Raw genomic sequence first — 25,678 nt, 5'->3', positions numbered from 1 at the left:
TTCTGGTTTGGGAATGTTTTAATCGTTGCTGTGGGTATAACGTCTCCGATGCACTTTCTAATGAACTCGCTCACCAAATCAGCGTATTCGTCAATGTTGTTGTTGGACGCAATGCGGAACATATCCCAATCCACGTGATCGAACCAGTCTTGAAGCGTGGAATCAGATTGGTCGGACCAGCATTGAACAGACCTGAGAGCGGGAGCTTCTTGTTTTAGTTTCTGTTTGTAGGCTGGAAGCAACAAAATGGAGTCATGGTCAGCTTTGGTCAGCCCTCCGAAAGGAGGGCGGGGGAGGGCCTTATATGCGTCGCGGAAGTTAGAATAACAATGATCAAGGGTTTTACCAGCCCTGGTTGCGCAATCGATATGCTGATAGAATTTAGGGAGTCTTGTTTTCAGATTAGCCTTGTTAAAATCCCCAGCTACAATGAATGCAGCCTCAGGATGTGTGGTTTCCAGTTTGCATAGAGTCAGATAAAGTTTGTTCAGGGCCATCGATGTGTCTGCTTGGGGGGGAATATATACGGCTGTGATTATAATCGAAGAGAATTCCCTTGGTAGATAATGCGGTCGACATTTGATTGTGAGGAATTCTAAGTCAGGTGAACAGAAGGACTTGAGTTCCTGTATGTTGTTATGATCACACCACGTCTCGTTAATCATAAGGAATACCCCCCATATATTTGTGTCATTCTCAAAACTTTTGGCCACGACTATACATTAAAACACAAACAGCAAATCCTCCATATATACTGAACAACAATATAAATGCAACATGTAAAGTGTTGGTCCCATGTTCCATGAGCTGAAAATAAAAGATCCCAGAAATGCTCCATATGCACAAAAAGCAATGTTGCACAAATTTGTTTACATCCCTGTAACTGAACATTTTATCAAGATAATCCATCCACCTGACAGGTGTGGCATATCAATAAGTTGATTAAACAGTGTGATCATTACACAGGTGCACTTTGTGCCTGAACAATAAAAGGCCACTCTAAAATTTGAAGTGTTGTCGCACAACACAATGTCACAGATGTCTCAAGTTTTGAGCGAGCGTGCAATTGTCATGATGACTGCAGAAATGTCCACCAGAGCTGTTGCCAGAGAATTCAATTTTCATTTGGCTTCGATATGCCGCCTCCAACATTGTTTTAGAGAATTTGGCAGTTTGTCCAACCAGCCTCACAACCGCAGACCACATGTAACCCCGCCAGCCCAGAATCTCCACATCTGGCTTCTTCACCTGCGGGATTGTCTGAGGAGTGAGGAGGTGCTGAGGAGTATTTCTGTCTGTAATAAAGTATTTTTGTGGGGAACAACTCATTCTGTTTGGCTGGGCCTGGGACCCAGTGGGTTGGTCTGGCTCCCAAGTGGGAGGGCCTATGCCCTCCTATGCCCACCCATGGCTGCGCCCCTGACCAGTCATGGAAATCCATAGATTAGGGCGTAATGGATTTATTTCAATTGACTTATTTCCTTTTATGAACTGTAACTCAGCAAAATCTTTGAAATTGTTGCATGTTGCGTTCATATTTTTGTTCAGTATATTTCATATCATAAGCCTAATAGTACTGTAGAGCTCTTTTTCCTTGCACACAATATAGCTGGATCGCCCTGTCCTGTTCCTAGGGGTCCACCGCCCTGCAGCGCCTCAACCCAATACACACCACTCAGCTTTAGGATCTTAGCGAAATATTCATTATTGGTTTTGGGTATGTTAAACCAAGGCCAGAGTGACAACCCACAGGACAGCAGACCCCCAGGGCTAGGATTGAGCAGCCCAGCAGCTAGGGATTGCCGAAATAGATATCTCCCCTGACGTGGGCATGTTTCAATACAGACTCCTTTTGTCATACTGTATTCCATATAAGGCATCGAGACCTTATGCAAATTGCTCAGTTTACCCTTAATCTTGTAACAAACAAATCTAGTGAAACATAACTTGACATTTATGCCATCCATTGTGACATTGTGGGAGGATAACCAACCTTCCAATTAACGGCAATGCATTTCTAAGACCGCTATAAATGCTTGGTTACAGTTTCTTCTTGTAACAGTCTTCAGTATCAACATTTCCAAAAAACAAAAACAGGGAGAAGGGAAAATCTGTGATGAGATAAAATAACATACTCTTTGCCAGAATTCAGCCAGCCTTCACAAGACCATAACATATGCAAATGCAAATACAACATATCCCTGTGTTTTACACCTCCAGCAAATGAATGACATTGCTGATTGCACGTAATTCAGTTTCACTGGCATATAGCATCTTCTGTGGAATGGTTTTAAACTGCAGTAATTTATGTCTGAGATTATATGAACATGACTGGGCATTCAAACATACAGGTATCTGTATACATTCATCATCATCAATAGCTTCTTCCAGGTCTTCCTCACATTTTTGTTTGACATGTTTTGTGGCATCGGGACAATCCTCTATCAACACTTAATACAGTTTGGAAATCAACAGAGGTTTGTCACACTGCCTTAAAATAGTTTCAATCTTTGAAGTATCTGGCTTGTCCAGAGAGAATAAAGTGATGTATCTTCAAAAATGTACCTCAGCGCTATCACAGACTGGTTTTCCCTGGCTGCCTGACCCTGCTGAGACCCCTGTCACCATCTGATCCTCCTAAAATGAGGCATGACTAAGAATTATATTATCTAAGAATAGAATCAATGGTTCAATAATTGAAATTACCATTATTCCCAGATCTCAGACTGTAGCTTTAAACTGAAACTGCTGTCCTGTAGCTACTGTAGGTCTACCCATCAATTCAAGATGGAACTTTGTATCATTCACTGATATTGTTAATATACTGCAAAAGTCACCTGAGCTCTGTAGATGGGTCTTCCCTGGCTGTCGGACCCTGCTGGGACACCTGTCACCATCTGATCCTGCTAAGACATAATGAGCATAGTGTTGTGTACTGACTGTGCACCAAGATAGTGAAGACTAGAGCTGTTTATTACTGTGTTTGTGAGAAAAGTTGGAAATTAGCAGATCAATACGTTACATTGCTATGCTGACCAACAAAAACTCACATTGCAATGAAAAAAGATCAGAATATCGTTCTTCAATTGTTTGGCCGCTAGTTTCATTGTTTGATTCAGGTCTGGTGTGATTGAGGTAAAAATAATAGCTAACGTCAGCCAACTTTTGGCCAGCTCTAACGGTACATCAACTGGCAAAAGCAAGCCAAGTTAATTTAGTTCTCTTGAAACAAAACAAAACAAAGGATACAAAACATTTCCATACAACAGCTTCACTGATGATGATAAGTAAATTCATGAGTAGCCAGTTTATGCTTAGCTTGCTTCTACAACTTGGAGAAAGAGCGCAACACATTGACAGCAACACACTGCCTCTGTTCAACTCTCCAGTGATGGTCCAGCCAGCCTTCCAGAATACCACAAACCCCTGAGGTGCATTATTGCTATTATAAACTGGTTACCAACGCAATTAGACCAGTAAATAGTAATTGTTGATCACACCCATGGTATACAGTCTGATACACCATGGCTTTCAGCCATCAGCAATCAGTGCTCGAACCACCCGGTTTATAAATGGAATTATATAGTGGGTGGTTTGAGACCTGAATGCTGATTGGCTGACAGCCGTGGTATTTCAGACCGTATAACACAGGTATCACAAAACATTTATTTTTAATGCTCTAATTATATGTTGGTAACCAGTTTATAATAGCAATAAGGCACCTCAGGTGTGTGTGGTATATGGCTAATATACCACGGCTAAAGGCTGTGTCTAGGCACTCCAAGATGGGTCGTGCATATGAACAGCCCTTAGCCGTGGTATATATATATATATACCACACCCCCTCGTGCCTTATTTCTTAAATAATCCACGCTCTAGAATGCCCTTCAAATTAATCAGAAACAACTATTCAACAACGCCATGGAAGAGGAAGAGAGAACCAACTCGGCAGAAAATCTGTCTCCCTCAACGCAACGCTTTTTCCCCCCGTCGTTTCGCCCACCAAGCAAGGAGTTTTTGTATGGAGGTCAATTTGATTGTCGAATTTGGTCAACATAAAAATGAATGGATTGTTTGCTATGCGAGGTTTATGTAATCAAAAATACGTTTTTCAATGCTTAAGTTGTTATGAGTGTACTGTAGAAGTAGAACACGTGACATCACGGCAACTTTGAGAAAAAACACTTTATATCGGAGTTGTCTCGAGATGGCTACACATATTCATTGTATGGGGCTACACTCAAAAAAGATTACAATAATGAGATGTATCCACTAATCTAAAGAAAAGAAACCCGGGAACTACACAGCCCGCCGTTCCACTTTGTGGACAACGACTCCCATTGTGGGCGGACTCGGAGAGACATGTATCTTGTCAGTATGTCCATAATCTTTTGTATAATTCAATTTAAACAGCAAACAGCACATGCAACTGTATGCTGACGCTACAAATTCTATAAGAAGGCGTTTCTGTTTTCAGCTCTGTGATTGGTCATACAGTTGTCAACTTCACAGTATATCTGTCCAGGCGAACCAATCAGCGCGCGCGTATTTGGCTAGTGGATCGGGTGCGCGGGGGCCGACACCGGTAGCTAGCTAGTGTAGCTAGATGTGAAGGAGGAGAAGAAGTGTCGTAGGACTATGGACCCGGTGAACAATGCAGAGACAGGAGAGACAGAAACCGAACTGGAGCCGTGCTACGTTCTCATTCCGAAAGAAACGCGGTGCAAGAAGAAGGAGCAGGAAAAACTGTCCGGAGTCGTCAAGAACGTCCATAGAAAACTGCGAAGAAAATACCGAGAAGGTACGCTAGCTTTGCTCAATTCAGGGGTAATTTACGGCGTCTCTCATCAAACGGGCTATTTAAATTGATCGAAAACAAGGCCCGGATTAGGTAGCTAACGTTATTTCCTATTTTTGGGGCCTTGCACAAACTGCAAGTGACTGGCAACATGTCAGGGTCTCGCTGCTCTACTGTCTAAAAAAACATTGTCATGCAATCATGGGACATGTGCCTAACGTTACATTCACTCAATTTAAATAAGGTTAAACTAACGCTAGATCAAGGCCGCCTGTGAACATTTCAATCTGCAGTGTGCACTTTTAACGAGGCTATGTTTGTCCCTCATTAGATGATTTGGCAGTCATCAATTAAAAAAATAATAGTAATCGCGCATCTTACAGCCAGCCATACAGTGATTTGGTATGGTTGTTCAATTGTAACATACTGGATCATGGGTACTAGCAAAGAGATCAACATGGGTTGTATGGCATTTTGTTTGACGTCATGGGGTGTATTCATTAGTCGGCCTCCGTTGCAAAATGTTTTATCTATTGCAAAATGTTTATCAACGGAAACCGTTTACTCCAATCGGAAAACGTTTTGCAACAAACGAGAGTTTGTATTGGACAAATTCAGGTCCCTCTCCGTTTGGTTCCTATAGTTTATTTTGCAAACGTTTTGCAATGGAATCCAGCTAATGAATACACCCCTGTTCTGAAACTGAAAAGAACAAGACCCTACAAGTAAAAACTCAAGTTCAGGCTCATCCATTATGTGATGTTATTAGACACCGACATATGCCAATAGTATGAGCACATATCATCCAGAGTTGCTGAATTGAGATCCCTGTCTGTTTTGAACAAACATTTTCTAACATGTCCTTCAAAGTGCAATCGTCGTCCGGGTTTGGCCTGGGTATGCTGTCATTGTAAATAAGAATTTGTTCTTAACTGACTTGCTTAGTTAAATAAAATTTTAAAAAAAAGTGGACTCTGAAAGGTCTGATGCCTAGTATTGAGACGGAATCCTATCTCCTTGTTATTAACTCCAATATTTAGGTCCTTTCATTGAAAACAAAGGTAACGCAAACATGCTTTTCACTATTGGACCCTTCGCAGATCATTGGTCACAAACCAAACACCATAAAGAGGTCAGAAGATATAGGCGTTTCTGGTTCAGTTCACTTTATTGGCCTTTGCAGGAATTTGTCTTCCATTCAGATGTAGGGCAGGTGGTACAGACGTAACCAATGGAGGAATCTGCCAGTAAACGTATTCCTAATAGGGCTGGGAATTGCCAGGAACTGTACGATTTGATATCACGATATTTAGGTGCTGATACGATACGTATTGTGATTTTATTGCGATTGGATGTTCCAAAAAATATTGCTCACCATACAGTGCCTTCAGAAAGTATTCATACTCTTTGACCTTTTTCCACGTTTTGTTACAAAAGGGGATTAAAATAGATTTGATTGTCCTTTTACTTGTCAATGATCTACACAAAATACTCTATCAAAGTGGAAGAAAAATTCGAATGTTTTGTATAAAATTGAAAAAATACACCATCTTGATTTGGAAAAGTATTCAACCCCCTGAGACAATGCATGTTAGAATCACCTTTGGCAGCAACTACAGCTGTGAGTCTTTCTGGATAAGTCTCTTAAGAGGTTTCCACACCAGGATTTTTGCATTTGCCCATTTATTTTCAAAATTCTTCAAGCGCTGTCAAATTGGTTGTTGATCATTACTAGACAACCATTTCAGGTCTTGCCGTAGATATAAGTCAAAACTGTAACTTGGCCACACTTGTCCTGCTGAAAGGTGAATTCATCTCCCAGTGTCTGGTGGAAAGCAGACTGAACCAGGTTCTCCTTTAGGATTTTGCCTGTGCTTAGCTCCATTCCGTATTTAAAAAAAAAATTATCCTGGAAAAGCTCCACAGTCCTTAAACGATTACTATTATACCCATAACATAATTCAGCCACCACTATGCTTGCAAATATGGAGAGCGGTACTCAGTAATGTATTGGATTTGCCCCAAACATAACTTTGTATTCAGCACCAATTTTTTTGTTGCTTTGCCACATTTCTTTGCATTATTACTTTTGTGCCTTGTTGCAAACAGGATGCACGTTTTTGAATATTTTAATCTGTACAGGCTTCCTTTCACTCTTTTAAATTAGGTTAGTATTGTGGAGTAACTACAATGTTGTTGATCCATCCTCAGTTTTCTCCTATCACAGCCATTAAACTGGAACTAATTTAAAGTCACCATTGGCCTCGTGGTGAAATCCCTGAGCAATTTCCTTCCTCTCCAGCAACTGAGTTAGGAAGGACACCTGTATTTGTTATAGTGTCTGAGTGTATTGATACACCATCCAAAGTGTAATAACCACCATGCTAAAAATTATATTTAATGTCTGCTTTTTTATTTTTACCAATGGGAGCCCTTCTTTGCAAGGGAATGGAAAACGTACCTGTTTGAATATGTTTCAAATTCACTGCTTGACTGATACAATTACAGTTGAAGTCGGAAGTGTACATACACCTTAGCCAAATATATTTAAACTCAGTTTTTCACAATTCCTGAAATTTACTCCTAGTAAAAAATCCCTGTCTTAGGTCAGTTAGGATCACCACTTTATTTTAAGAATGTGAAATGTCAGAATAATAGTAGAGAATGATTTATTTCAGCATTTACTTCTTACATCACATTCCCAATAGGTCAGAAGTTTACATGTACTCAATTAGTATTTGGTAGCATTGTCTTTAAATTGTTTAACTTGGGTCAAACGTTTTGGGTAGCCTTCCACAAGCTTCCCACAATAAGTTGGGTGAATTTTGGCCCATTCCTCCTGACAGAGCTGGTGTAACTGAGTCAGGTTTGTAGGCCTTCTTGCACGCACACGCTTTTTCAGTTCTACCCACACATTTTCTATAGGATTGAGGTCAGGGCTTTGTGATGGCCACTCCAATACCTTGACTTTGTTGTCCTTAAGCTATTTTGCCACAACTTTGGAAGTATGCTTGGGGTCATTGTCCATTTGGAAGACCCATTTGCAACCAAGCTTTAACTTCCTGACTCATGTCTTGAGATGTTGCTTCAATATATCCACATAATTTTCCTCCCTCATGATGCCATCTATTTTGTGAAGTGCACCAGTCCCTCCTGCCACAAAGCACCCCCAAAACATGATGCTGCCACCCTTGTGCTTCATGGTTGGGATGGTGTTCTTCGGCTTGCAAGCATCCCCCTTTTTCCTCCAAACAAAGATGGTCATTATGGCCAAACAGTTCTATTTTTGTTTCATCAGACCAGAGGACATTTCTCCAAAAAGTACGATCTTTGTCCCCATGTGCAGTTGCAAACCGTAGTCTGGCTTTTTCATGGCGGTTTTGGAGCAGTGGCTTCTTCCTTGCTGAGCGGCCTTTCAGGTTATATTGATATAGGACTCATTTTACTGTGGATATAGATACTTTTGAACCTGTTTCCTCCAGCATCTTCAAGGCCCTTTGCTGTTCTGGGATTGATTTTCACTTTTCGCACCAAAATGCGTTCATCTCTAGGAGACAAAATGAGTCTCCTTCCTGAGCGGTATGACGGCTGCGTGGTCCGATGGTGTTTATACTTGCGTACTATTGTTTGTACAGATGAACGTGGTACCTTCAGGCGTTTGGAAATTGCTCCCAAGGATGAACCAGACTTGTGGAGGTCTACATTTTTTTTTCTGAGGTCTTGGCTGCTTACTTTTGATTTTCCCATGATGTCAAGCAAAGAGGCACTGAGTTTGAAGGTAGGCTAATTTACATCATTTGTGTATTTCAAGGCCTACCTTCAAACTCAGTGCCTCTTTGCTTGACATCATTGTCTGGAATTTTCCAAGCTGTTTAAAGGCACAGTCAACTTAGTGTATGTAAACTTCTGACCCACTGGAATTGTGATACAGTGAAATAATCTGTCTGTCAACAATTGTTGGAAAAATGACTTGTCATGCATAAAGTAGATGTCCTAACCGACTTGCCAAAACTAGTTTGTTAACAAGACATTTGTGGAGTGGTTGAAAAATGAGTTTTAATGACTCCAACTAAGTGTATGTAAACTTCCGACTTCAACTATATGTGTTGGGTACAGAAATTAGGTAGTTTTTCTAAACTCATGGTAAACACTATTGCACACAGTGAGTCCATGCAACTTATTATGTGACTTGTTAAGCAAATGTTTACTCCTGAATTTAAGGCTTGCCATAACGAAGGGGTTGAATACTTGACTCAAGACATTTCAGCTTTTCATTTTTGAAAAACATAATTCCACTTTTACATCATGGGATATTGTGTGTGTGTGTGACACACACAATCTTAATTTAATCAATTTTAAATTCCGGCTGTAACACAACAAAATGTGGAAAAGGTCAAGGGGTGTGAATACTTTCTGAAGGCACTGTCTGATGCAGAGGGACGAGAGAGCATGCAAACTAGTTTTGATCAGTCATGGAAATAAAAGTGCTGAAAACAAATTGGCTCCCTATTTTAAAAAGGGGAAAAAAAATATTGTTTAATAGGATACTGTACATACATTTTTTTTTTTTTTATATCCTGACATGTAACTTATCGTCCCCTCCCCCATCACTAATTTCTAACAGACTGTTTATCATGAGGCAAGTCTTCTCACATCAACTGCAGCTATTTTGTTTGCGTTGCAGCAATGCATGACCCCAAATTAGCTCATCTTACTGAGTGTCCAGTGCCACAGTTTAAGTTCATTGTGTTAAGTTATTCTACCAGTTGAATGGTTGATTTGCCCTGTGCTCTTATGTTGTGATTATCAAACTGGGCAGCGTCTAGGGCTAAATTCAGTCCGTAGCGCTGAACAGCTGCGCTACAGCGCGATATCAAATGTTAAAGGCAATGTTCCCGTGTTAGCAGAGACTGCATTCAAGGTAAACGCTGCATATGTCGGCTCAATCGGAAATTACCTTTAAAATTCAATTGCGCTGTAACACCAAACTTCAGAGCTACGGATTGAACCCAGCCCTATTAGTATTTTTGCTCTGCAGCCTGTTTGTTTTGTTCAGATGCCGGGCGTCTAAAAAAATAGCTGAATGGTATGCATGTACAGTTGAAGTCGGAAGTTTACATACACTTAGGTTGGAGTCATTAAAACTCATTTTTCAACCACTCCACAATTTTTTTTGTTAAACAAACTATAGTTTTGGCAAGTCTGTTAGGACATCTACTTTGTGCATGACACAAGTCATTTTCCCAACAATTGTTTACAGACAGATTATTTCACTTATCACAATTCCAGTGGGTCAGAAGTTTACATACACTAAGTTGACTGTGCCTTTTAAACAGCTTGGAAAATTCCTGAAAACTATGTCATGGCTTTAGAAGCTTCTGATAGGCTAATTGACATAATTTGAGTCCATTGGAGGTGTACCTGTGGATGTATTTCAAGGCCTACCTTCAAACTCAGTGCCTCTTTGCTTGACATCATGGGAAAATCAAAAGAACTCAAAAAAATTGTAGACCTCCACAAGTCTGGTTCATCCTTGGGAGCAATTTCCAAACGCCTGAAGGTACCGCGTTCATCTGTACAAACAATAGTACGCAAGTATAAACACCATGGGACCACGCAGCCGTCATACCGCTCAGGAAGGAGACTCATTCTGTCTCCTAGAGATGAACAAACTTTGGTGCGAAAAGTGCAAATCAATCCCAGAACAACAGCAAAGGACCTTGTGAAGATCCTGGAGGAAACGGGTACAAAAGTATCTATATCCACAGTAAAATGAGTCCTATATTGTCATAACCTGAAAGGCCGTTCAGCAAGGAAGAAGCCACTGCTCCAAAACCGTCATAAAAAAAACCAGACTACGGTTTGCAACTGTACATGGGGACAAAGATCGTACTTTTTGGAGAAATGTCCTCTGGTCTGATGAAAGAAAAATAGAACTGTTTGGCCATAATGACCATCTTTGTTTGGAGGAAAAAGGGGGATGCTTGCAAGCCGAAGAACACCATCTCAACCGTGAAGCACGGGGGTGGCAGCAACATGTTGTGCTTTGCTGCAGGAGGGACTGGTGCACTTCACAAAATAGATGGCTTCATGAGGATGGAAAATTATGTGGATATATTGAAGCAACATCTCAAGACATCAGTCAGGAAGTTGAAGCTTGGTCGCAAATGGGTCTTCCAAATGGACAATGACCCCAAGCATACTTCCAAAGTTGTGGCAAAATGGTTTAAGGACAGCAAAGTCAAGGTATTGGAGTGGCCATCACAAAGCCCTGACCTCAATCCTATAGAAAATTTGTGGCAGAACTGAAAAAGCGTGTGTGAGCAAGGAGGCCTACAAACCTGACTCAGTTACACCAGCTCTGTCAGGAGGAATGAGCCAAAATTCACCCAACTTATCGTGGAAGGCTACCCGACACGTTTGACCCAAGTTAAACAATTTAAATGCAATGCTACCAAATACTGAGTGTATGTAAACTTCTGACCCACTGGAATTGTGATGAAAGAAATAAAGCTGAAATAAATCATTCTCTCTACTATTATTCTGACATATGACATTCTTAAAATAAAGTGGTGATCCTAACTGACCTAAGACGGGGACATTTTACTGGGATTAAATGTCAGAAATTGTGAAACTGAGTTTAAATGTAATTGGCTAAGGTGTATGTAAATTTCCGACTTCAACTGGTATGTAGATATGTAATTGCAATAATCACACAAAGTAATAATAAAAAAAAGTAGCATTCAACAGGTCCTTTCCACTTTAGCAGAAGGACTGGCTAGCTGATGCTCTTGAAAATACCCTGTCAGCTGACACCATGATTGGTTAATAAGTAAAGCATGATCTGGTCTGCTTGGCATTGCTACCACAGTAATCATGCTTTGTACTACTGCTGTTTATTCCAGCCCGTCTTGTTGTCGTTTCATTTCTGCAAATCTGATATAGGGGGAAAAAACTGTGGTCATGGGATTTCTTCCTTATCAGCGTGTTTGCTCTCGAAACACACATTCTGCTGCGCGTCTGGGAAGACCTGCTGCAGGGAATTTGTGAAGATATAGACCTAGGAACAGAAGTGAAGACATCTTGAAAATCCAGTTTTCAGATATGCCAGACATAATGACGAGTAACTGTTTTGAAAATGTTGAAGCAATGTTGCGTCAGCAGTGTTAGCCTGTGGTGTTTTCATCAGAAGGGCTGAACGATTGTGATTCCTCTTGAATGAATGGCCACACTTTATAAGTAGGTACATTCATGTTGGCTTATTGTGCACTCTACGTACGTACTATGCTTGTGTTATTTTTAGAAACAAAACTAACAGGACTAACTCTCAATTCCTGCCATTTTATAATGAAGAATTTCAATGTGATGAAATGGGAAAACAAAGCATCAGTGTCTGGGCACTTTTCATGTAGCCTACAGTGCTTAATAGTTTTACTATATGTATGTCATACTGTATGGTGTGATTTGGTTGGGTTTGTTAACTTTGTTTCAACCTCCTGCTGCCTGTTATCTTTCCACAGTGGGGGATTTTGAGAAGATCTGGCGAGAGCACTGTGAAGATGAACAGACTCTGAGTGAATACGCCCTGGCCATGAGGAACCTGGCTGACAACCACTGGGCCAAGACCTGCGAGGGAGAGGGGCGCATCGACTGGTGTCGCAGGTAAAATAGTCCCCCACAAAAGGAGACCGTGTAAATAACCCTCTGGCTGTGTTGTACTAGCTCAGAACTCCACTGCTCTATGCTTACTCCGATGACTCATCCAGCCCTTTCGATATCAACACTGTGGGGTAAATCCTAACTTCTGCTTGTTGAATTTTCACTTAGTCATGCATTGATTCCAATGGAAAGTTAGGATTTGCCCTATTTATTTCTTAGCATATCACTGTTTTAACAGTAAGGCATTAATACCATTATGTGTGACGTTTCGGGACTATTTCTCCAGTGTTTGCCAGGAGTATTTTCAGGATGGTGGGATGAAAAGAATGTTGGAGAAGGATGAGAAGAGTGCCAGGCTTGCCATGGCCATGTCGGCCACAGCTCTGAGTGACCAGCCCTATAGCTCCTCTATCCCCAGGTACTGTATTGTGACAGTGTTAAATCAAACATGTCCATTTTTATCTGACTATTTTGCTCTGTTGTGTGTTCATATTGACACATCTTACCTCTATTAGCTACTGCTATCATTAAGCATTCTTACTCTGTCGGACTTAACGCTAACTTAACGCCTCTGGTTGAAGGTCTGTCCCCCAGCTTGGTAAAATGCGGCTGCTGGACGTTGGCAGCTGTTTTAACCCCTTCCTGAAGTTTGACGAGTTCCTCACAGTCGGTATTGACATAGTGCCTGCGGTCGAGGTATGTACTATTACTGTCCGTGATCACTCCCTCGGTCCCAGCTAGAAAGTCCCGACTCTTACTGTCTTACTCACTAATTTGCTGCCGGGGAAAAATGCCTAGTTAAATACATTTTAAAAATGTCAGGAATATTCATTGTGTGAATATCAGACCACAGAACAATGCTGTCCCTTGACAGTAAGTGTCAACAGTTGATGGGAATGAAACCTGACCTGCTGTGAAGGAACTGGCAGAATATTAGCATCGAGTGATTTTGATAACTAAATGGATTAAGAACAGTGGGTCTTAGATATGGGTCTAAAATGCCACTGCATGATGAGAACAACTTGTGTTACTCTAAAGTATCTGTTTCTACCCTTTCCCCTCAGAGTGTATACAAGTGTGACTTCCTCAACCTCCAGCTCCAGCAGCCTCTGCAACTGGCTGGCGACACAGTGGAAGCCTTCCTGAGACAGCTGCGTAGCCCCATCGACGCCCTGCCTGCCCAGCTCTTCCACGTGGTGGTCTTCTCCCTGCTCCTCTCCTATTTCCCCTCGCCTTACCAGCGCTGGATCTGCTGCAAGAAGGCCCACGAGCTGCTGGAACTGCACGGCCTGCTGCTCATCATCACCCCAGACTCCTCCCACCAGAACCGCCACGCCCTCATGATGCGCAGCTGGCGCGTGGCGGTGGAGTCACTTGGCTTCAGGCGCTGCAAGTACATCAAGTTCTCCCACATGCACCTCATCGCCTTCCGCAAGGTGTCCCTGGCCACCACCAGCGACCTGGTCAGCCGTAACTACCCCGAGATGCTCTACATCCCTCAGGACTTCCAATCCCCCGAGGAGGAGGACTACACCGACGTGCCAGTTCAGGCGCGCTCCGACTTCGAGGACGACCAGCTGGCGTGGGGCTTCATGGAGCTGCCCGACACGCCATATGACTCGGATAGCGGAGAGAGCCAGAGCAGCTCTGTGCCCTTCCTACACGAGCTGGAGGACCCCATTCTACTGCAGAGCTGAGCTAGACCAGCTAAAACCCTACTAGCTACTCTCTTCTTCTCTTTTACCAGTTCCAATTCGATCCCTACCACTCCTCTTGGCCATAACCCTTCAATGTTTACAGATCTGTAACGTGGAAGCAATATGGGTGACGCTTTAACGCCACACTACTTATACCTATCCAGAGCCTTCAGACATGCAACATCGAGTGGATAGGCCCAAGGGGTAGGGATACAGTCTGTCTGTACACAACTGCTGCGCTACCAAATGAACCTGCTGCATTCTTCTCACACTCCTCCTCTTCCTTAACTAAACAATGCAGTTTGCACAGAGTGAAAGAAAAAGACGTTTACAGAAGTCAGTTTATTTTTTCGGTATCTTTGATGGTTAGTCACTCAACACAATACACACACACACACACACACACACTTCAGTAAATAAGGTAGTTTTTAAAAATAAAAACTTGGTCGCTGAATACTGAGACTGAGTAAGTCTGCCCCTTGTTTTTTTATCCCATCTTTGATCTCACTCTACTAACAGAAGAAAAGCAATCTTTACTCCTTCAAAGGCTTTTTCTTAGTAGTTAAACAGTGAATGTGCTTCAGTACCAGCAAGCCACTGACTTTAAATCCCTCTTAAATGGACTGATACCACAGAGGTTTGTCAAGTTTGGTTGGAGTGGAGCGATTGAGATGTTAGTCAGATGAGGCTAGACTTTCTCTAATTCTTGGTGTGCATTTTAATTTTTTAAATTAAGAAAAATACATTGTACCCTCAGCCAAAATGTTTTGATTTGTTCCCTTTTGAACACGTGTCTTGTCCAACACGATGTGTGACAATGGCGTTTTAATTCAGCATTTTTTTGGGCTGATCTCATGGCTCTTTTACAATAGATTTGTAGCATTTTCAGAACTTTAAGATAGGTGTACGTAACTACTTTTACTAATGTGAAACTGTTAACCGTGTTTTTCTCATTGTGTAACATGGTACGAGTTGTGAAATAGTCATTGCTCTCTTTTCTGTGCTGGTGTGAAGAAACTGGTTTTAATTCATCTTAATTTACCTTCAATGTTGTAACCCAGAAGTTTTAGCATTTTTTGTCATTACATCCTTGTTTGTAATCACTTTTTTTTCTGTAATATTATTTAGGCTACATTATCAGATCAATAATATGTCTGCATTAATGTCTTTGCTTCTTTATAGGTAGCTGGTAGCTTCTCTATGGGTACTGGTAACATATTCCAAAAAAGAAGACTGCTCACACTCTGTCGACGTGTCCTTGAGCAAGGCACTTAACCCTAATTTACTCCAGGGGCACCGTACTATTATGGCTGACCCTTTTTAAAACAACACATTTCACTGCACCTATCCGGTGTATGTAGAGATAAAACATATCTTATTATGTCCACTGAAGTGAAACAGGTCGACCAAGAGACTACAGCTCTAGCTGTCAGTTGCTGTTCATCTCTCTTCCTTTACTCTACATCGTATCTGAGGACAGCAACATTTGCCTTAAGCATTTTTACATTTTTGTCATTTAGCAGATGCTCTTTTCCAGAGCGACTTACAGTAGTAGTAAGTGCATACATTTTAATACTTTTTTCATACTGGTCCCCCGTGGGAATCAAACCCATAACCCTGGCGCTGCAAGCGCCGCGCTCTACCAACAGCTACATGGGACTAGCATTAGTCATTTCTGAATTAAAAATATGAATTGTTTTTGTATGATTTTGTATTTTTTCATTCATGGGTTGCTAGTATAGGTGTAGTATCAACAAATATTGAGTCATTCATTGCATCAGTAAGTACATTTTGACTATATCACTTTACACATGAAAGTACTAAATGTGTACTCTGCTTAAGTTTTAACTCCGAACAATTTAAAATTATTTTGTTATGAGCGCTCAAACAATTCCAAATGATTCACCTCAATGAGGTTTTGCACTAATACCCTGCTGTCTCATCAATAGTCATGCAACTTCTGATCCCATCAAAGTGCATTTTAGCAATAGCCAGGTGTATCCTGAAAGTACTGTATCTTATGGGGAATGGTATTTATGTTCCCCTTTTTAGTGTGGATGTGTGTTGTAATGAACTTGTCTGTGGCACTTTATTTCATAAATAGTAGATGAATCTCTCAGTTGCCATGAGTCATGTGATTCCTGTCATGGGGGATTTAGGATTAGGTCTCCCAAATGGCATCCTATTCTTTATGGGCCTTGCTCAGAACTAGTGCACTATATGGGGAATAGGGTGCCATTTGGGATGCTACACAAACAACCATAGTCTTATTAGTATAAACAGTATGATGTACATCAGGATACCTGTAATCCTAAAGGTGCCTTCTTACTTATCCCCAGGCCATACTGTGTTGGAAAACTCCCTTCACTTGGCAGCATTCAACGGGCTTCTTTTGCCAAATGTTTATGTGCAACTGTCCAAATGAGCTACCTACTACCATCTACAACTGCAAAGTATCATTGGCTCAATGTTTTACCCTAAGAACAATGTATTTTGTTAAAATTTTTCATTAATAATTACTTTGCGTTCAATTTGCTCTAAATCTGTTAACTTTCTGGTCAGTTCATGTTTGGTGTACTTTCAACTATTTATCTTTAGTAACAGAAAATACAAAATACATTTTCTCATTTTAGTTCATTTTCTTGAGCGTTGTCAATTGTACCAGTTAGCATTTAGGAATACATCTCATCTGTCTTCCAAGATTCCATTACTTGCATGAATAGCTTCATTTTCAGTATTAAGGATTTCGACAATGTGTGCATCTTTTCCCCCTCTTCTCTCTTTTATAAATGAATGGAAATGCAGTGTTCATGTGTGATTATTGTGTCCTCTTCCATTCACTGTTTTCCTATAGGACTGAAGTAAACTAATTGAGTCATGGTATTGATTAGCTAGTAGATTGTACGGGTTACTGTAATCCTTTCATTAGCTGTTACAGGATAGGTACTGTTTGGCGTAGCACAGACTTTTCGACCAACCTTAACTTGACGATACCATCTTCGTTCTCGATTCGGCCAAACATGTATCTTCCAAAATGTCCAGTTTCAGGTGGTTCGTTTCCATTTAGAAAATCCTCTGTTATTAAAATGTTTTTGCTTGATGAAGTAATCCAATGATGGGTACGCTACGATCTGTTTCTATTTCAAATCTTCTCTCATTGATCGACACCAGTGAGTGTCATGACAAACGGCAGTTTCGGGTGGACTCAACCTTCTCAATCAATGAGAGAAGATATGAAGTAGACAAGATAGTGGTATATGCATTGTTGGATTACAACATTTGTATTTATTTTAATACTGGAACATTTTCTAAATGCAAGGGAACCACCTGCAACTGGACACCAACATTCTAGAAGATACATGTCTGGGTGACTCGAACGAAGAGGGTATGGCCAAGGTTGGTCTAAAATTCTCTGCTACCCAAACGTACTGTTTGGCGTAGCAGAGAATTTTAGACCAACCTTGGCCATACCCTCTTCGTTGGCCATACCCTGTCCTGTAACGGCTAATTGAGCATCACATTAGCCCGTTACAATCTGCTGACTAGGTGTTGATCATGTTAGTTAGGGCATAAGTATATCAATGTGTAGTATGGTTTAACCTATATTGATAAAGTAATTGTAATATTCAGTGGAATAGCCTCATTTACAGTACGTCTAGATTTATTGATTAGTCATCACACTTTATGAATTTCCATACTTCGACTTTCCTCTCCGCCACTTTGTACTACTGATTTGCCGTAGTGACGTAGTCGCCGTTCTAGTTTGATGGCGGCAGTCATTTGACCGAAAAGTTTTCGAAGTGGAAAATAAGTATTTTTGTCTCCTGCTCCTTCAAGTGAAATAAATTAATTTGGGCTAGCTAGGTTTGTATGAGACGTATCTATTTACACACGAAAGAAGAGAAACAGCAAACGGACCATGTAATCAAGCGTACCATCTGCAAGTCGTACAACTGCAAGCTAGCTACCGACAAATCATGTAGCTAGCTAACTAGCAAAAACCATGTAGCTAGCTAACTAGCAAAAACTAGCTAAGTAGCTAGTAACTTCTAGCTAACGTTAGCTAGCTTAGACTACCTATCACTAGCTCAAAGTTTGCTGCTCTGTTAGTTCAAGGTGGCTAGCTAGTGAGTGACTTTTTTCGCCATAGTCTTGCAATCTAGCTAAGTTAGCTTCATGGAAAGGTTTTAATTGCCTCTGAACTGTTAACTAATAACGTTACCAGCTGTAACTAACTGTTAGCTACTCCTACATATCAAAATGTGTCGCTTACGGTACTGTGTCAGTCACTGTCTGCATGCAGCGATGACCAGACTGGAGGAGGTCAACGGAGAGGTTAACATGTGGTCCTCTGTCAGATGTCTGGGCTACCTGTCTGGTCTGAACCTGCTGGTGGCTCTCTGCCTGGGGCTCTATGTGCGATGGGAGAAGACTGAGGAACCCATGATCCTCATCATATTTGTTCTGGCCCTGTTTGTCCTCGGGATAGCAAGCATACTGTACTATTACTTCAGCATGGAAAAAGTCAGCCTGAGCCTCCTCCACCTGTGGTTTGGCTTCCTGCTTGGCCTCCTGTGTTTCCTCAACAACCCCACTCTGGAGAGCAACATCAAAGAGCAAGCCACCAACTACCTCCTGCTGGCCAGTGTTGTCTTGAGGACGCTGTGGGCTCTGCTGGAGAGGATGTGCGGCTGCACCAGGTACCGCCCTGCCTTCCTCACCTCAGCAGAGGCCCTAGAGCTGGCAGGCTTTGCCATCGCCAGTACTGTCTTATTCATCCAGAAGTCCATGAGTGTAGTGGTGCTAGTGGTGGCCCTGGCTACTCTGATGGTGGCCCTGCGCATGAAGGCTCTCCTGGCCCTGCCCAACCTGGTCTGCTTCTCCATCATCACCGCGGTGCTGTTCTTCAAGGCGCTGGGCATCACCACCAACCCCTTCGCCCTGTCATGTTTCTTCAGCCAGCTGATCTGCGACCCCTTGCTGGACGTGTACTTCAGTGGGCTGTCGGTGACCGAGCGCTGGCTGCCCTACCTTGCCTGGAGGGGGCTGTGGCGCAGGCTGTCCCTCCTGCCTTTGCTCCTGGCGGAGGTGATTTGAATTAATTTGATTTGATACATTTAAAATGCATATAGAGTTTCCCCAGCCATGTGAGTACAATGATGCACACAAAAAATAATTGAGGATAAAAACACAGAGTCAACAGTAGACTTACTTCCATTGTGGTCCTTGTTCCCAGGTGGGCTTCTTGATCCTGGCAGCCCTGAAGCTGGTGGACCTGGACCGGTGGTACCTGATGATCCCGGGCTTCATGCTGAGTGGGGTGTTCTGGGCCATCTGTCACGTGGTGTTCATCATCACTCTGTGGGGCTTCCACACCAAGCTGAGTGACTGCCAGAGGGTGTGTCTGGCCCAGGGAGCCGGGAGCAGCTGCCTAGACAAGGTTATGGCCTCTAAAGGAGTCAGACACTTCTGTCTCATCTCTGAACGCCTGGTGCTCTTCAGTCTGGTGTCCACCGTCATCCTGGCTGCTTTATCATGGCAGGTATGTCTCCAGTCATTGATATAGCACTGTTATTCAGTCCAGACCAGCTATGTTATACCTTAATGGCTCATATAACTTAGTCTGTTTGTTTTATTGATAAGCTATGTTAACTGGCGTAAAAGAAATTGAGATTGGACACTTTCCCATAGTTTTTGAGGTCATAGATATTCAGAGCCATCTTCTTAATAGTCCTACTTTTTTGGTTAGTGTGTGAATGTGACCCATTGTGTCTGTCTGTGTTTCAGTCCTCCAGCAGTATCTTTATGAGTATGCTCCTGCTGGTCCTGGCTCTGGAGTCTCTGTTCCACGGCCTCTTCTATGAGCTGGGGAACTGCCTAGGCGGCACATGTGTGGGGTATGCAGTGGTCATCCCCACCAACTATTGCAGGTAGGAATGTATGGATAGTGGACACCCAAATATATACAGTACCTTCAGAAAGTATTCACACCCCTTGACTTTTTCCACATTTTCTTGTTACAGCCTGAATTTAAAATGGATTAAATTGAGATTTTATGTCACTGGACTGTACACAATACCCTCATAATGTCAACGTTTTATTTTAAATATTTACAAATTAATTAAAAACGAAAAGCTGAAATGTCTTGAGTCAATAAGTATTCAACCCCTTTGTTATGGCAAGCCTTAAGTCCAGGAGTTAAAAATTTGCTTAACAAGTTACATAATAAGTTGCATGGACTTACTCTGTGTGCAATAATAGTATTTAACATGCTTTTTGAATGACTACCTAATTTCTGTACCCAACACATAATTGTAAGGTCCCTCAGTCGAGCAGTGAATTTCAAACACAGATTCAACCACAAAGACCAGGGAGGTTTTCCAATGCCTTGCAAAGAAGGATACCTATTGGTAGATGGGTAAAAGAAAAAGCAGACATTGAATATCCTTTTGAGCATGGTGAAGTAATTAATTACACGTTGGATGGTGTATCAATACACCCAGTCACTACAAAGATACAGGTGTCTTTCCTAACTCAGCTGCCGGAGTGGCAGGAAACCGCTCAGGGATTTCACCATGAGGCCAATGGGGACTTTAAAACAGTTACAGAGTTGAATGGCTGTGATAGGAGAAAACTGAGGATGGATCAACAACATTGTAGTTACTCAACAATACTAACCTAAATGACAGAGTGAAAAGAAGGAAGCCAGTACAGAAAAAAAATATTCCAAAACATGCATCCTGTTTGCAACAAAGCACTAAAGTAATACTGCAAGAAATGTGGCAAATAAATTTACTTTACTACAAGAGCACAAAATGGGTAGGCTACATTTCAAGCTGTTGATGTAAAGCCAGTCAGGTGAGAGGAAAAAAAAGTTTATGTTTTAATTCAAGGGGCGGTGTTGTATTTTGAGACAGGCTTGATTATGCAAATAGGCAGAGGGGTAGCCTACATTATCAAATTATCTGTATGGTAATAACAATTCATTATATTTTGTTAAGTGGTTTCTTGCATCTCACAATACAATGCAATTTACAGTCACCTATTTGGCCCATGGTGTTACAGATCAAGTAAAAGATCATTAATTAATGTCAAGCCCTTCATAATCTAAAAATGTTTTCTAAAGGTCTCATGCAATGTAGGCCTGCATTGAACACCACATATTAGAGGGAACATTGGTATGCTTGTAATCATTAAGGACTGGGGAGTTTTTCAGGATAAAAAATAAACGGAATAGAGCTAAGCACAGGCAAAATTCTAGAGGAAAACCTGGCTCAATCTGCTTTCCAACAGACACGGAGAGACCAATTCACCTTTCAGCAAGACAATAACCTAAAACACAAGGCCAAATATATACTGGAGATGCTTTACCAAGACGACATCAAATGTTCCCGAGTGACCTAGTTACAGTTTTGACTTAAATCGTATTGAAAATGGCTGTCTAGCAATGATCAACAACCTACTTGACAGAGCTTGGAAGAATTTTAAAAATAATAATGTGCAAATATTGTACAATCCAGGTGTGGAAAGCTCTTAGTGACTTACCCAGAAACACTCACAGCTGTAATCATTGCCAAAGGTGATTCTAACATGTATTGACTCAAGTGTGTGAATACTTATATAAATGAGATACTATTGTATTTAATTGTCAATACTTTTTCAAAAATTTCTAAAAACATTTTGTTCACTTTTTCACTTTGTCCAGGGGTATTGTGTGTAGATGGGTAAGGGGGAAAAAATATTTAATCCATTTTGAATTCAGGCTGTAACACAACAAAATGTGTAACAAGTCAAGGGGTATGAATACTTTCTGAAGGCACAGTACAGTACAAACTATACTATACTTACTCAACACACGGGCGCATACTTTTCTACAGTCTTTAATTTCACATACCCTTACTGCAATCATCCTCACTCCTTCCCTTCTCTTCACCCTTTCATTCCCTCTCTCCCTTGCAGTCCTGATGGGCAGCCCACTCTGTTACCTCCGGATCAGGTACATATGTTGAACATGCATTCCACGGGCATGTTGAACAGTATACAGAATTTCTTCTCCCACCACATGATCGAGACGTTCGGCTGCGACTACTCCACCAGCGGGGTGACTCTGGAAGCCCTACAGGTGAAGCTCAAAGCCTTCATGGAGCTCTGCACAGCCGATGGGCCTCGCCATGACACCTATGTGGTGTTTTACAGTGGGCATACCCACCGCAGCGGAGAGTGGGCACTAGCAGGTACCAATCACTTAGAAGTTTTGTCATTCTGTGAAGCTCAGTTACTTTAACTCACTCTCTGTAGCACATTATTTTATGGTACTGAAACCACAAAATAAAGTACTATCCACCACAGCATTCTACTGCTCTCTCTCTAACTCTGCCCTGTGCTGTGGTTGTCTGTCAGGAGGGGGCACCCTTCAACTGGACAAGATCCTGGAATGGTGGAGGGAGAAGAACAGTGACTCCTGCTCCCGCCTCATCCTGGTCCTGGACAGTGAGAACTCCCTACCCTGGGTGAAGGAGGTAAGGAAGGTGGGGGGGCTTTATGTGGCGGTGCAGGGGGCCCAGCTAGCCCGAGCCACGGATATTGAGCTCCAGGACACCCCCCAGCTTGGGGACTTCACCTCTCAGTGGGTGGAGTACAACTGCAATGCAGACAGCACTGTCCAGTGGTCGGAGAGGGGAAGGACTGTCACCGCTGCCTACGGCATCTCTAAGCACTGGAGTGATTACACACTGCACCTGCCCACAGAAAGTGATGTCACTCAACACTGGAGGATGTACTTCCCCAGGATGACCTACCCCGTGGTCCAGTTAGCTCTCTGGTGTGGGGGGCTGAACCTGCTTTGGCTATGCAGTGTCTGCCTACGGTGCCTTAAAAGGGTCAAACTCAACTGGTTTCCCCCGGCCATACTAGACACTGGCCAAGGGTTCAAGTTGGTAAAATCTTAGAAATTCACCTCTGTATGATCCATACTGTCTAAGGCTTCTTCACTTTGTATTTACACGTTTTTCACCGTACAGAAATGTTTTCTAAATCAGTTTTTGTAATTGATTGATTGGTTGTGTGATATTGATCGCTGAGTTTTTAGGACCCTCAGTGAAGGCAGCTGTTGATTGTGAAATCTTAAAGGAAACTTCGGGAGTTTGGCAATGAGGCCCTTTATCTACTTCCCCAGAGTCAGATGAACTAGTGGATATCATGTCTCTGTGTCCAGTATGAAGGAAGTTACAGGTCACTAGCATTAGCACAATGAGTGGAAGTCTGGGTATCTGCTAGCATGCTGAAATCCCAAGGTTTCCCTTTAATGACTAACTAGACAGTTACAGATAGTGTGTGTGTGTGTGTGAGCTATATGTTTTGCTTATGTGTGCTAAAGTACAAAGTTACTGATATGAGGTTCCTGATTTTGATATACTATGGTATTTTGATGTAGTACTACATGTTTCTATCCCAAATTATTGTTTGGCTATTCCTTACAAGTCATTCTATAGATTCATTAGTGGTGGTTATTTGATTAGAGTTTTATTTTAAATCAATTCATTTCTAGTCTTTTGGTGGGTTTATTGGGGTAGTTGTACCGTTCTCTGAACTCCAGTTGTACCTGCATATTCCCACCTTTTTTAAACTTTTCTATTAATTCAATCTCTCTAAAAATTCTAATTGAAATGTATACCTCTTTTTCCCTGTTTATCACAATTTCAGGCTGAGAAGCCCTGCTGCTGTAGTGAAGTGGTATCATATTGTCACTCTCCCAGATTGGATTTTCAAACAACAAAAAGTTGCAGTGGTTACACTGATTGCACTATTCATGAATTATGACCAATGCATGCCCCCATCCAGCTTTGTAAATCTGATATTTTTCACAAATGGCCTTTTTGTCCCTGTTCAAAAAAGGATATCAGGTTACTAAGATATTGTATTACGATAATAGGTATTTAATTTATTTTCAAGAGTGGAATGTGGATTTCTAATTCAATACTTTCATATTTGATTGCTATCCATGTGTTTCCATACACCTAGGCCTATTTGTATATTCAGCTTTTAATTAACTACTTAATGTCAAAGCTTTGAAGAATATCGAAAGGTTGCTGGATCGAATCCCAGAGCTGACAAGGTAAAAATCTGTCGTTCTGCCCCTGAGCAAGGCAGTTAACCCACTGTTACCTGGGCGCCGAAGACGTGGATGTCGATTAAGGCAGCACTCCACACCTCTCGGATTCAGAGGGGTTGGGTTAAATGCGGAAGACACATTTCAGTTGAATGCATTCAGTTGTACAACTAACTAGGTATCCCCCTTTCCCTATCACTGCTGTTTCACATCTGCTATTCATTTCTTTTGTATGAATAACTTTGTTTATACTGCTTTTGGGACGTCTGGTATCTACTATAATTACCTCAGGGAGTCTGAGGGTTGTTACTGTACCTATACTGATTGCACTACCTGGAGGAATATGGACCCAATGTAGGATGTGATCTTGCATTTATGCATGATTGTGTTCTGGGGTTTATCATATCATATACAGTGATTTAGATATGCAAGCTTAGCCTAATCAACTGTATATGTATGGACATGTTTTAATCTTAAGCATTGATGGAAGTCTCAACTATGCAATAAAAATGGAGATTTCAGTGTTTTTAATTGATTGATATACAGACACATTATGGTACTGTTTCAGTGGACATATTATGCACTCTGCTGGTATGCAATAAACTAGGCCTGTCTATTCCACTTTGCTGTGAAATGCATACACTGGCAGTTCTTTTCTGTAATCGCTTCATAAGGTCATTAAGTGTCAATTAGTCTGTAATGCAGCCAACCACCTCCTTTCAGGCTATCAGAGAATATTATGCGAGATATTGACGGAGTTTACGGATTTGGAACAAACTTAATGTTAATGCAGTGTTTTTCAAATCAGGACCCCCTAGTCCTGGGGACTCACATACAGTGCCTTGCTAAAGTGTTCATCCCTTTGGTGTTTTTCCTATTTTCTTGCATTACAACCTGTAGTTTAAATGTATTTTATTTGGATTTCATGTAATGGACATACACAAAATAGTCCAAATTGGTGAAGTGAAAAAAATGGAAAGTGGTGCGCACATATGTATTCACCCCCTTTGCTATGAAGCCCCTAAATAAGATCCGGTGCAACCAATTACCTTCAGAAATCACATAATTAGTTAAATAAAGTCCACCTGTGTGAAATCGATCTGTCACATGATCTCAGTATATATACAGTCGTGGCCAAAAGTTGAGAATGACACAAATATTAATTTTCACAAAGTCTGCTGTCTCAGTTTGTATGATGGCGATTTGCATATACTCCAGAATGTTATGAAGAGTAATCAGATGAATTGCAAAGTCCCTCTTTGCCATGCAAATGAACTGAATCCCCCAAAAACATTTCCACTGCATTTCAGCCCTGCCACAAAAGGACTAGCTGACATTCTCTCGTTAACACAGGTGTGAGTGTTGACAAGGCTGGAGATCACTCTGTCATGCTGATTGAGTTCGAATAACAGACTG

At 41.6% G+C, this 25,678-nt stretch overlaps 2 protein-coding genes across 3 annotated transcripts; both read left to right on the top strand.

The window, feature by feature from the left end:
• The first annotated feature begins 4,541 nt into the window (after positions 1 to 4,541).
• On the top strand, positions 4,542 to 16,958 carry samtor (S-adenosylmethionine sensor upstream of mTORC1). Of its 2 annotated transcripts, none has more exons than XM_071416182.1 (5): positions 4,542 to 4,801; positions 12,319 to 12,460; positions 12,744 to 12,875; positions 13,039 to 13,153; positions 13,522 to 16,958. In XM_071416182.1, exons 1-5 carry the CDS (start codon positions 4,639 to 4,641, stop codon positions 14,152 to 14,154), a joined length of 1,185 nt encoding a protein of 394 aa, XP_071272283.1. In that variant the 5' UTR covers positions 4,542 to 4,638; the 3' UTR covers positions 14,155 to 16,958. The 2 variants fall into 2 exon arrangements, with proteins under 2 accessions (XP_071272283.1, XP_071272284.1); XM_071416183.1 differs by lacking the exon at positions 4,542 to 4,801 and adding an exon at positions 11,671 to 12,037 and having other exon boundaries at positions 13,522 to 16,276.
• Positions 16,959 to 18,279: 1,321 nt separating this feature from the next.
• Positions 18,280 to 24,788, top strand: tmem168b (transmembrane protein 168b). Its single transcript, XM_071416164.1, has 5 exons — positions 18,280 to 19,242; positions 19,391 to 19,696; positions 19,942 to 20,084; positions 22,114 to 22,388; positions 22,555 to 24,788. The coding sequence occupies exons 1-5, from the start codon at positions 18,415 to 18,417 to the stop codon at positions 23,100 to 23,102; spliced, it is 2,100 nt and encodes a 699-aa protein (XP_071272265.1). The 5' UTR covers positions 18,280 to 18,414; the 3' UTR covers positions 23,103 to 24,788.
• Positions 24,789 to 25,678: the final 890 nt, after the last annotated feature.

This window comes from Salvelinus alpinus, chromosome 9, assembly GCF_045679555.1.
Source record: "Salvelinus alpinus chromosome 9, SLU_Salpinus.1, whole genome shotgun sequence".
Classification (NCBI taxonomy): Eukaryota; Metazoa; Chordata; class Actinopteri; order Salmoniformes; family Salmonidae; genus Salvelinus; species Salvelinus alpinus.
Note: the sequence above shows the minus strand (reverse complement) of the source record. Positions and strands in the feature narration are given on the sequence as shown.

Coding starts and splice junctions, on each gene's coding strand:
- samtor (XM_071416182.1), top strand. CDS start 4,639: ATGGACCCGGTGAACAATGCAGAGACAGGAGAGACAGAAACCGAACTG. Junction 12,461..12,743: donor CGCATCGACTGGTGTCGCAG/GTAAAATAGTCC, acceptor CTATTTCTCCAG/TGTTTGCCAGGAGTATTTTC. Junction 12,876..13,038: donor TATAGCTCCTCTATCCCCAG/GTACTGTATTGT, acceptor CTCTGGTTGAAG/GTCTGTCCCCCAGCTTGGTA.
- tmem168b (XM_071416164.1), top strand. CDS start 18,415: ATGTGTCGCTTACGGTACTGTGTCAGTCACTGTCTGCATGCAGCGATG. Junction 19,697..19,941: donor TGGCTGCTTTATCATGGCAG/GTATGTCTCCAG, acceptor TCTGTGTTTCAG/TCCTCCAGCAGTATCTTTAT. Junction 20,085..22,113: donor ATCCCCACCAACTATTGCAG/GTAGGAATGTAT, acceptor TCTCCCTTGCAG/TCCTGATGGGCAGCCCACTC.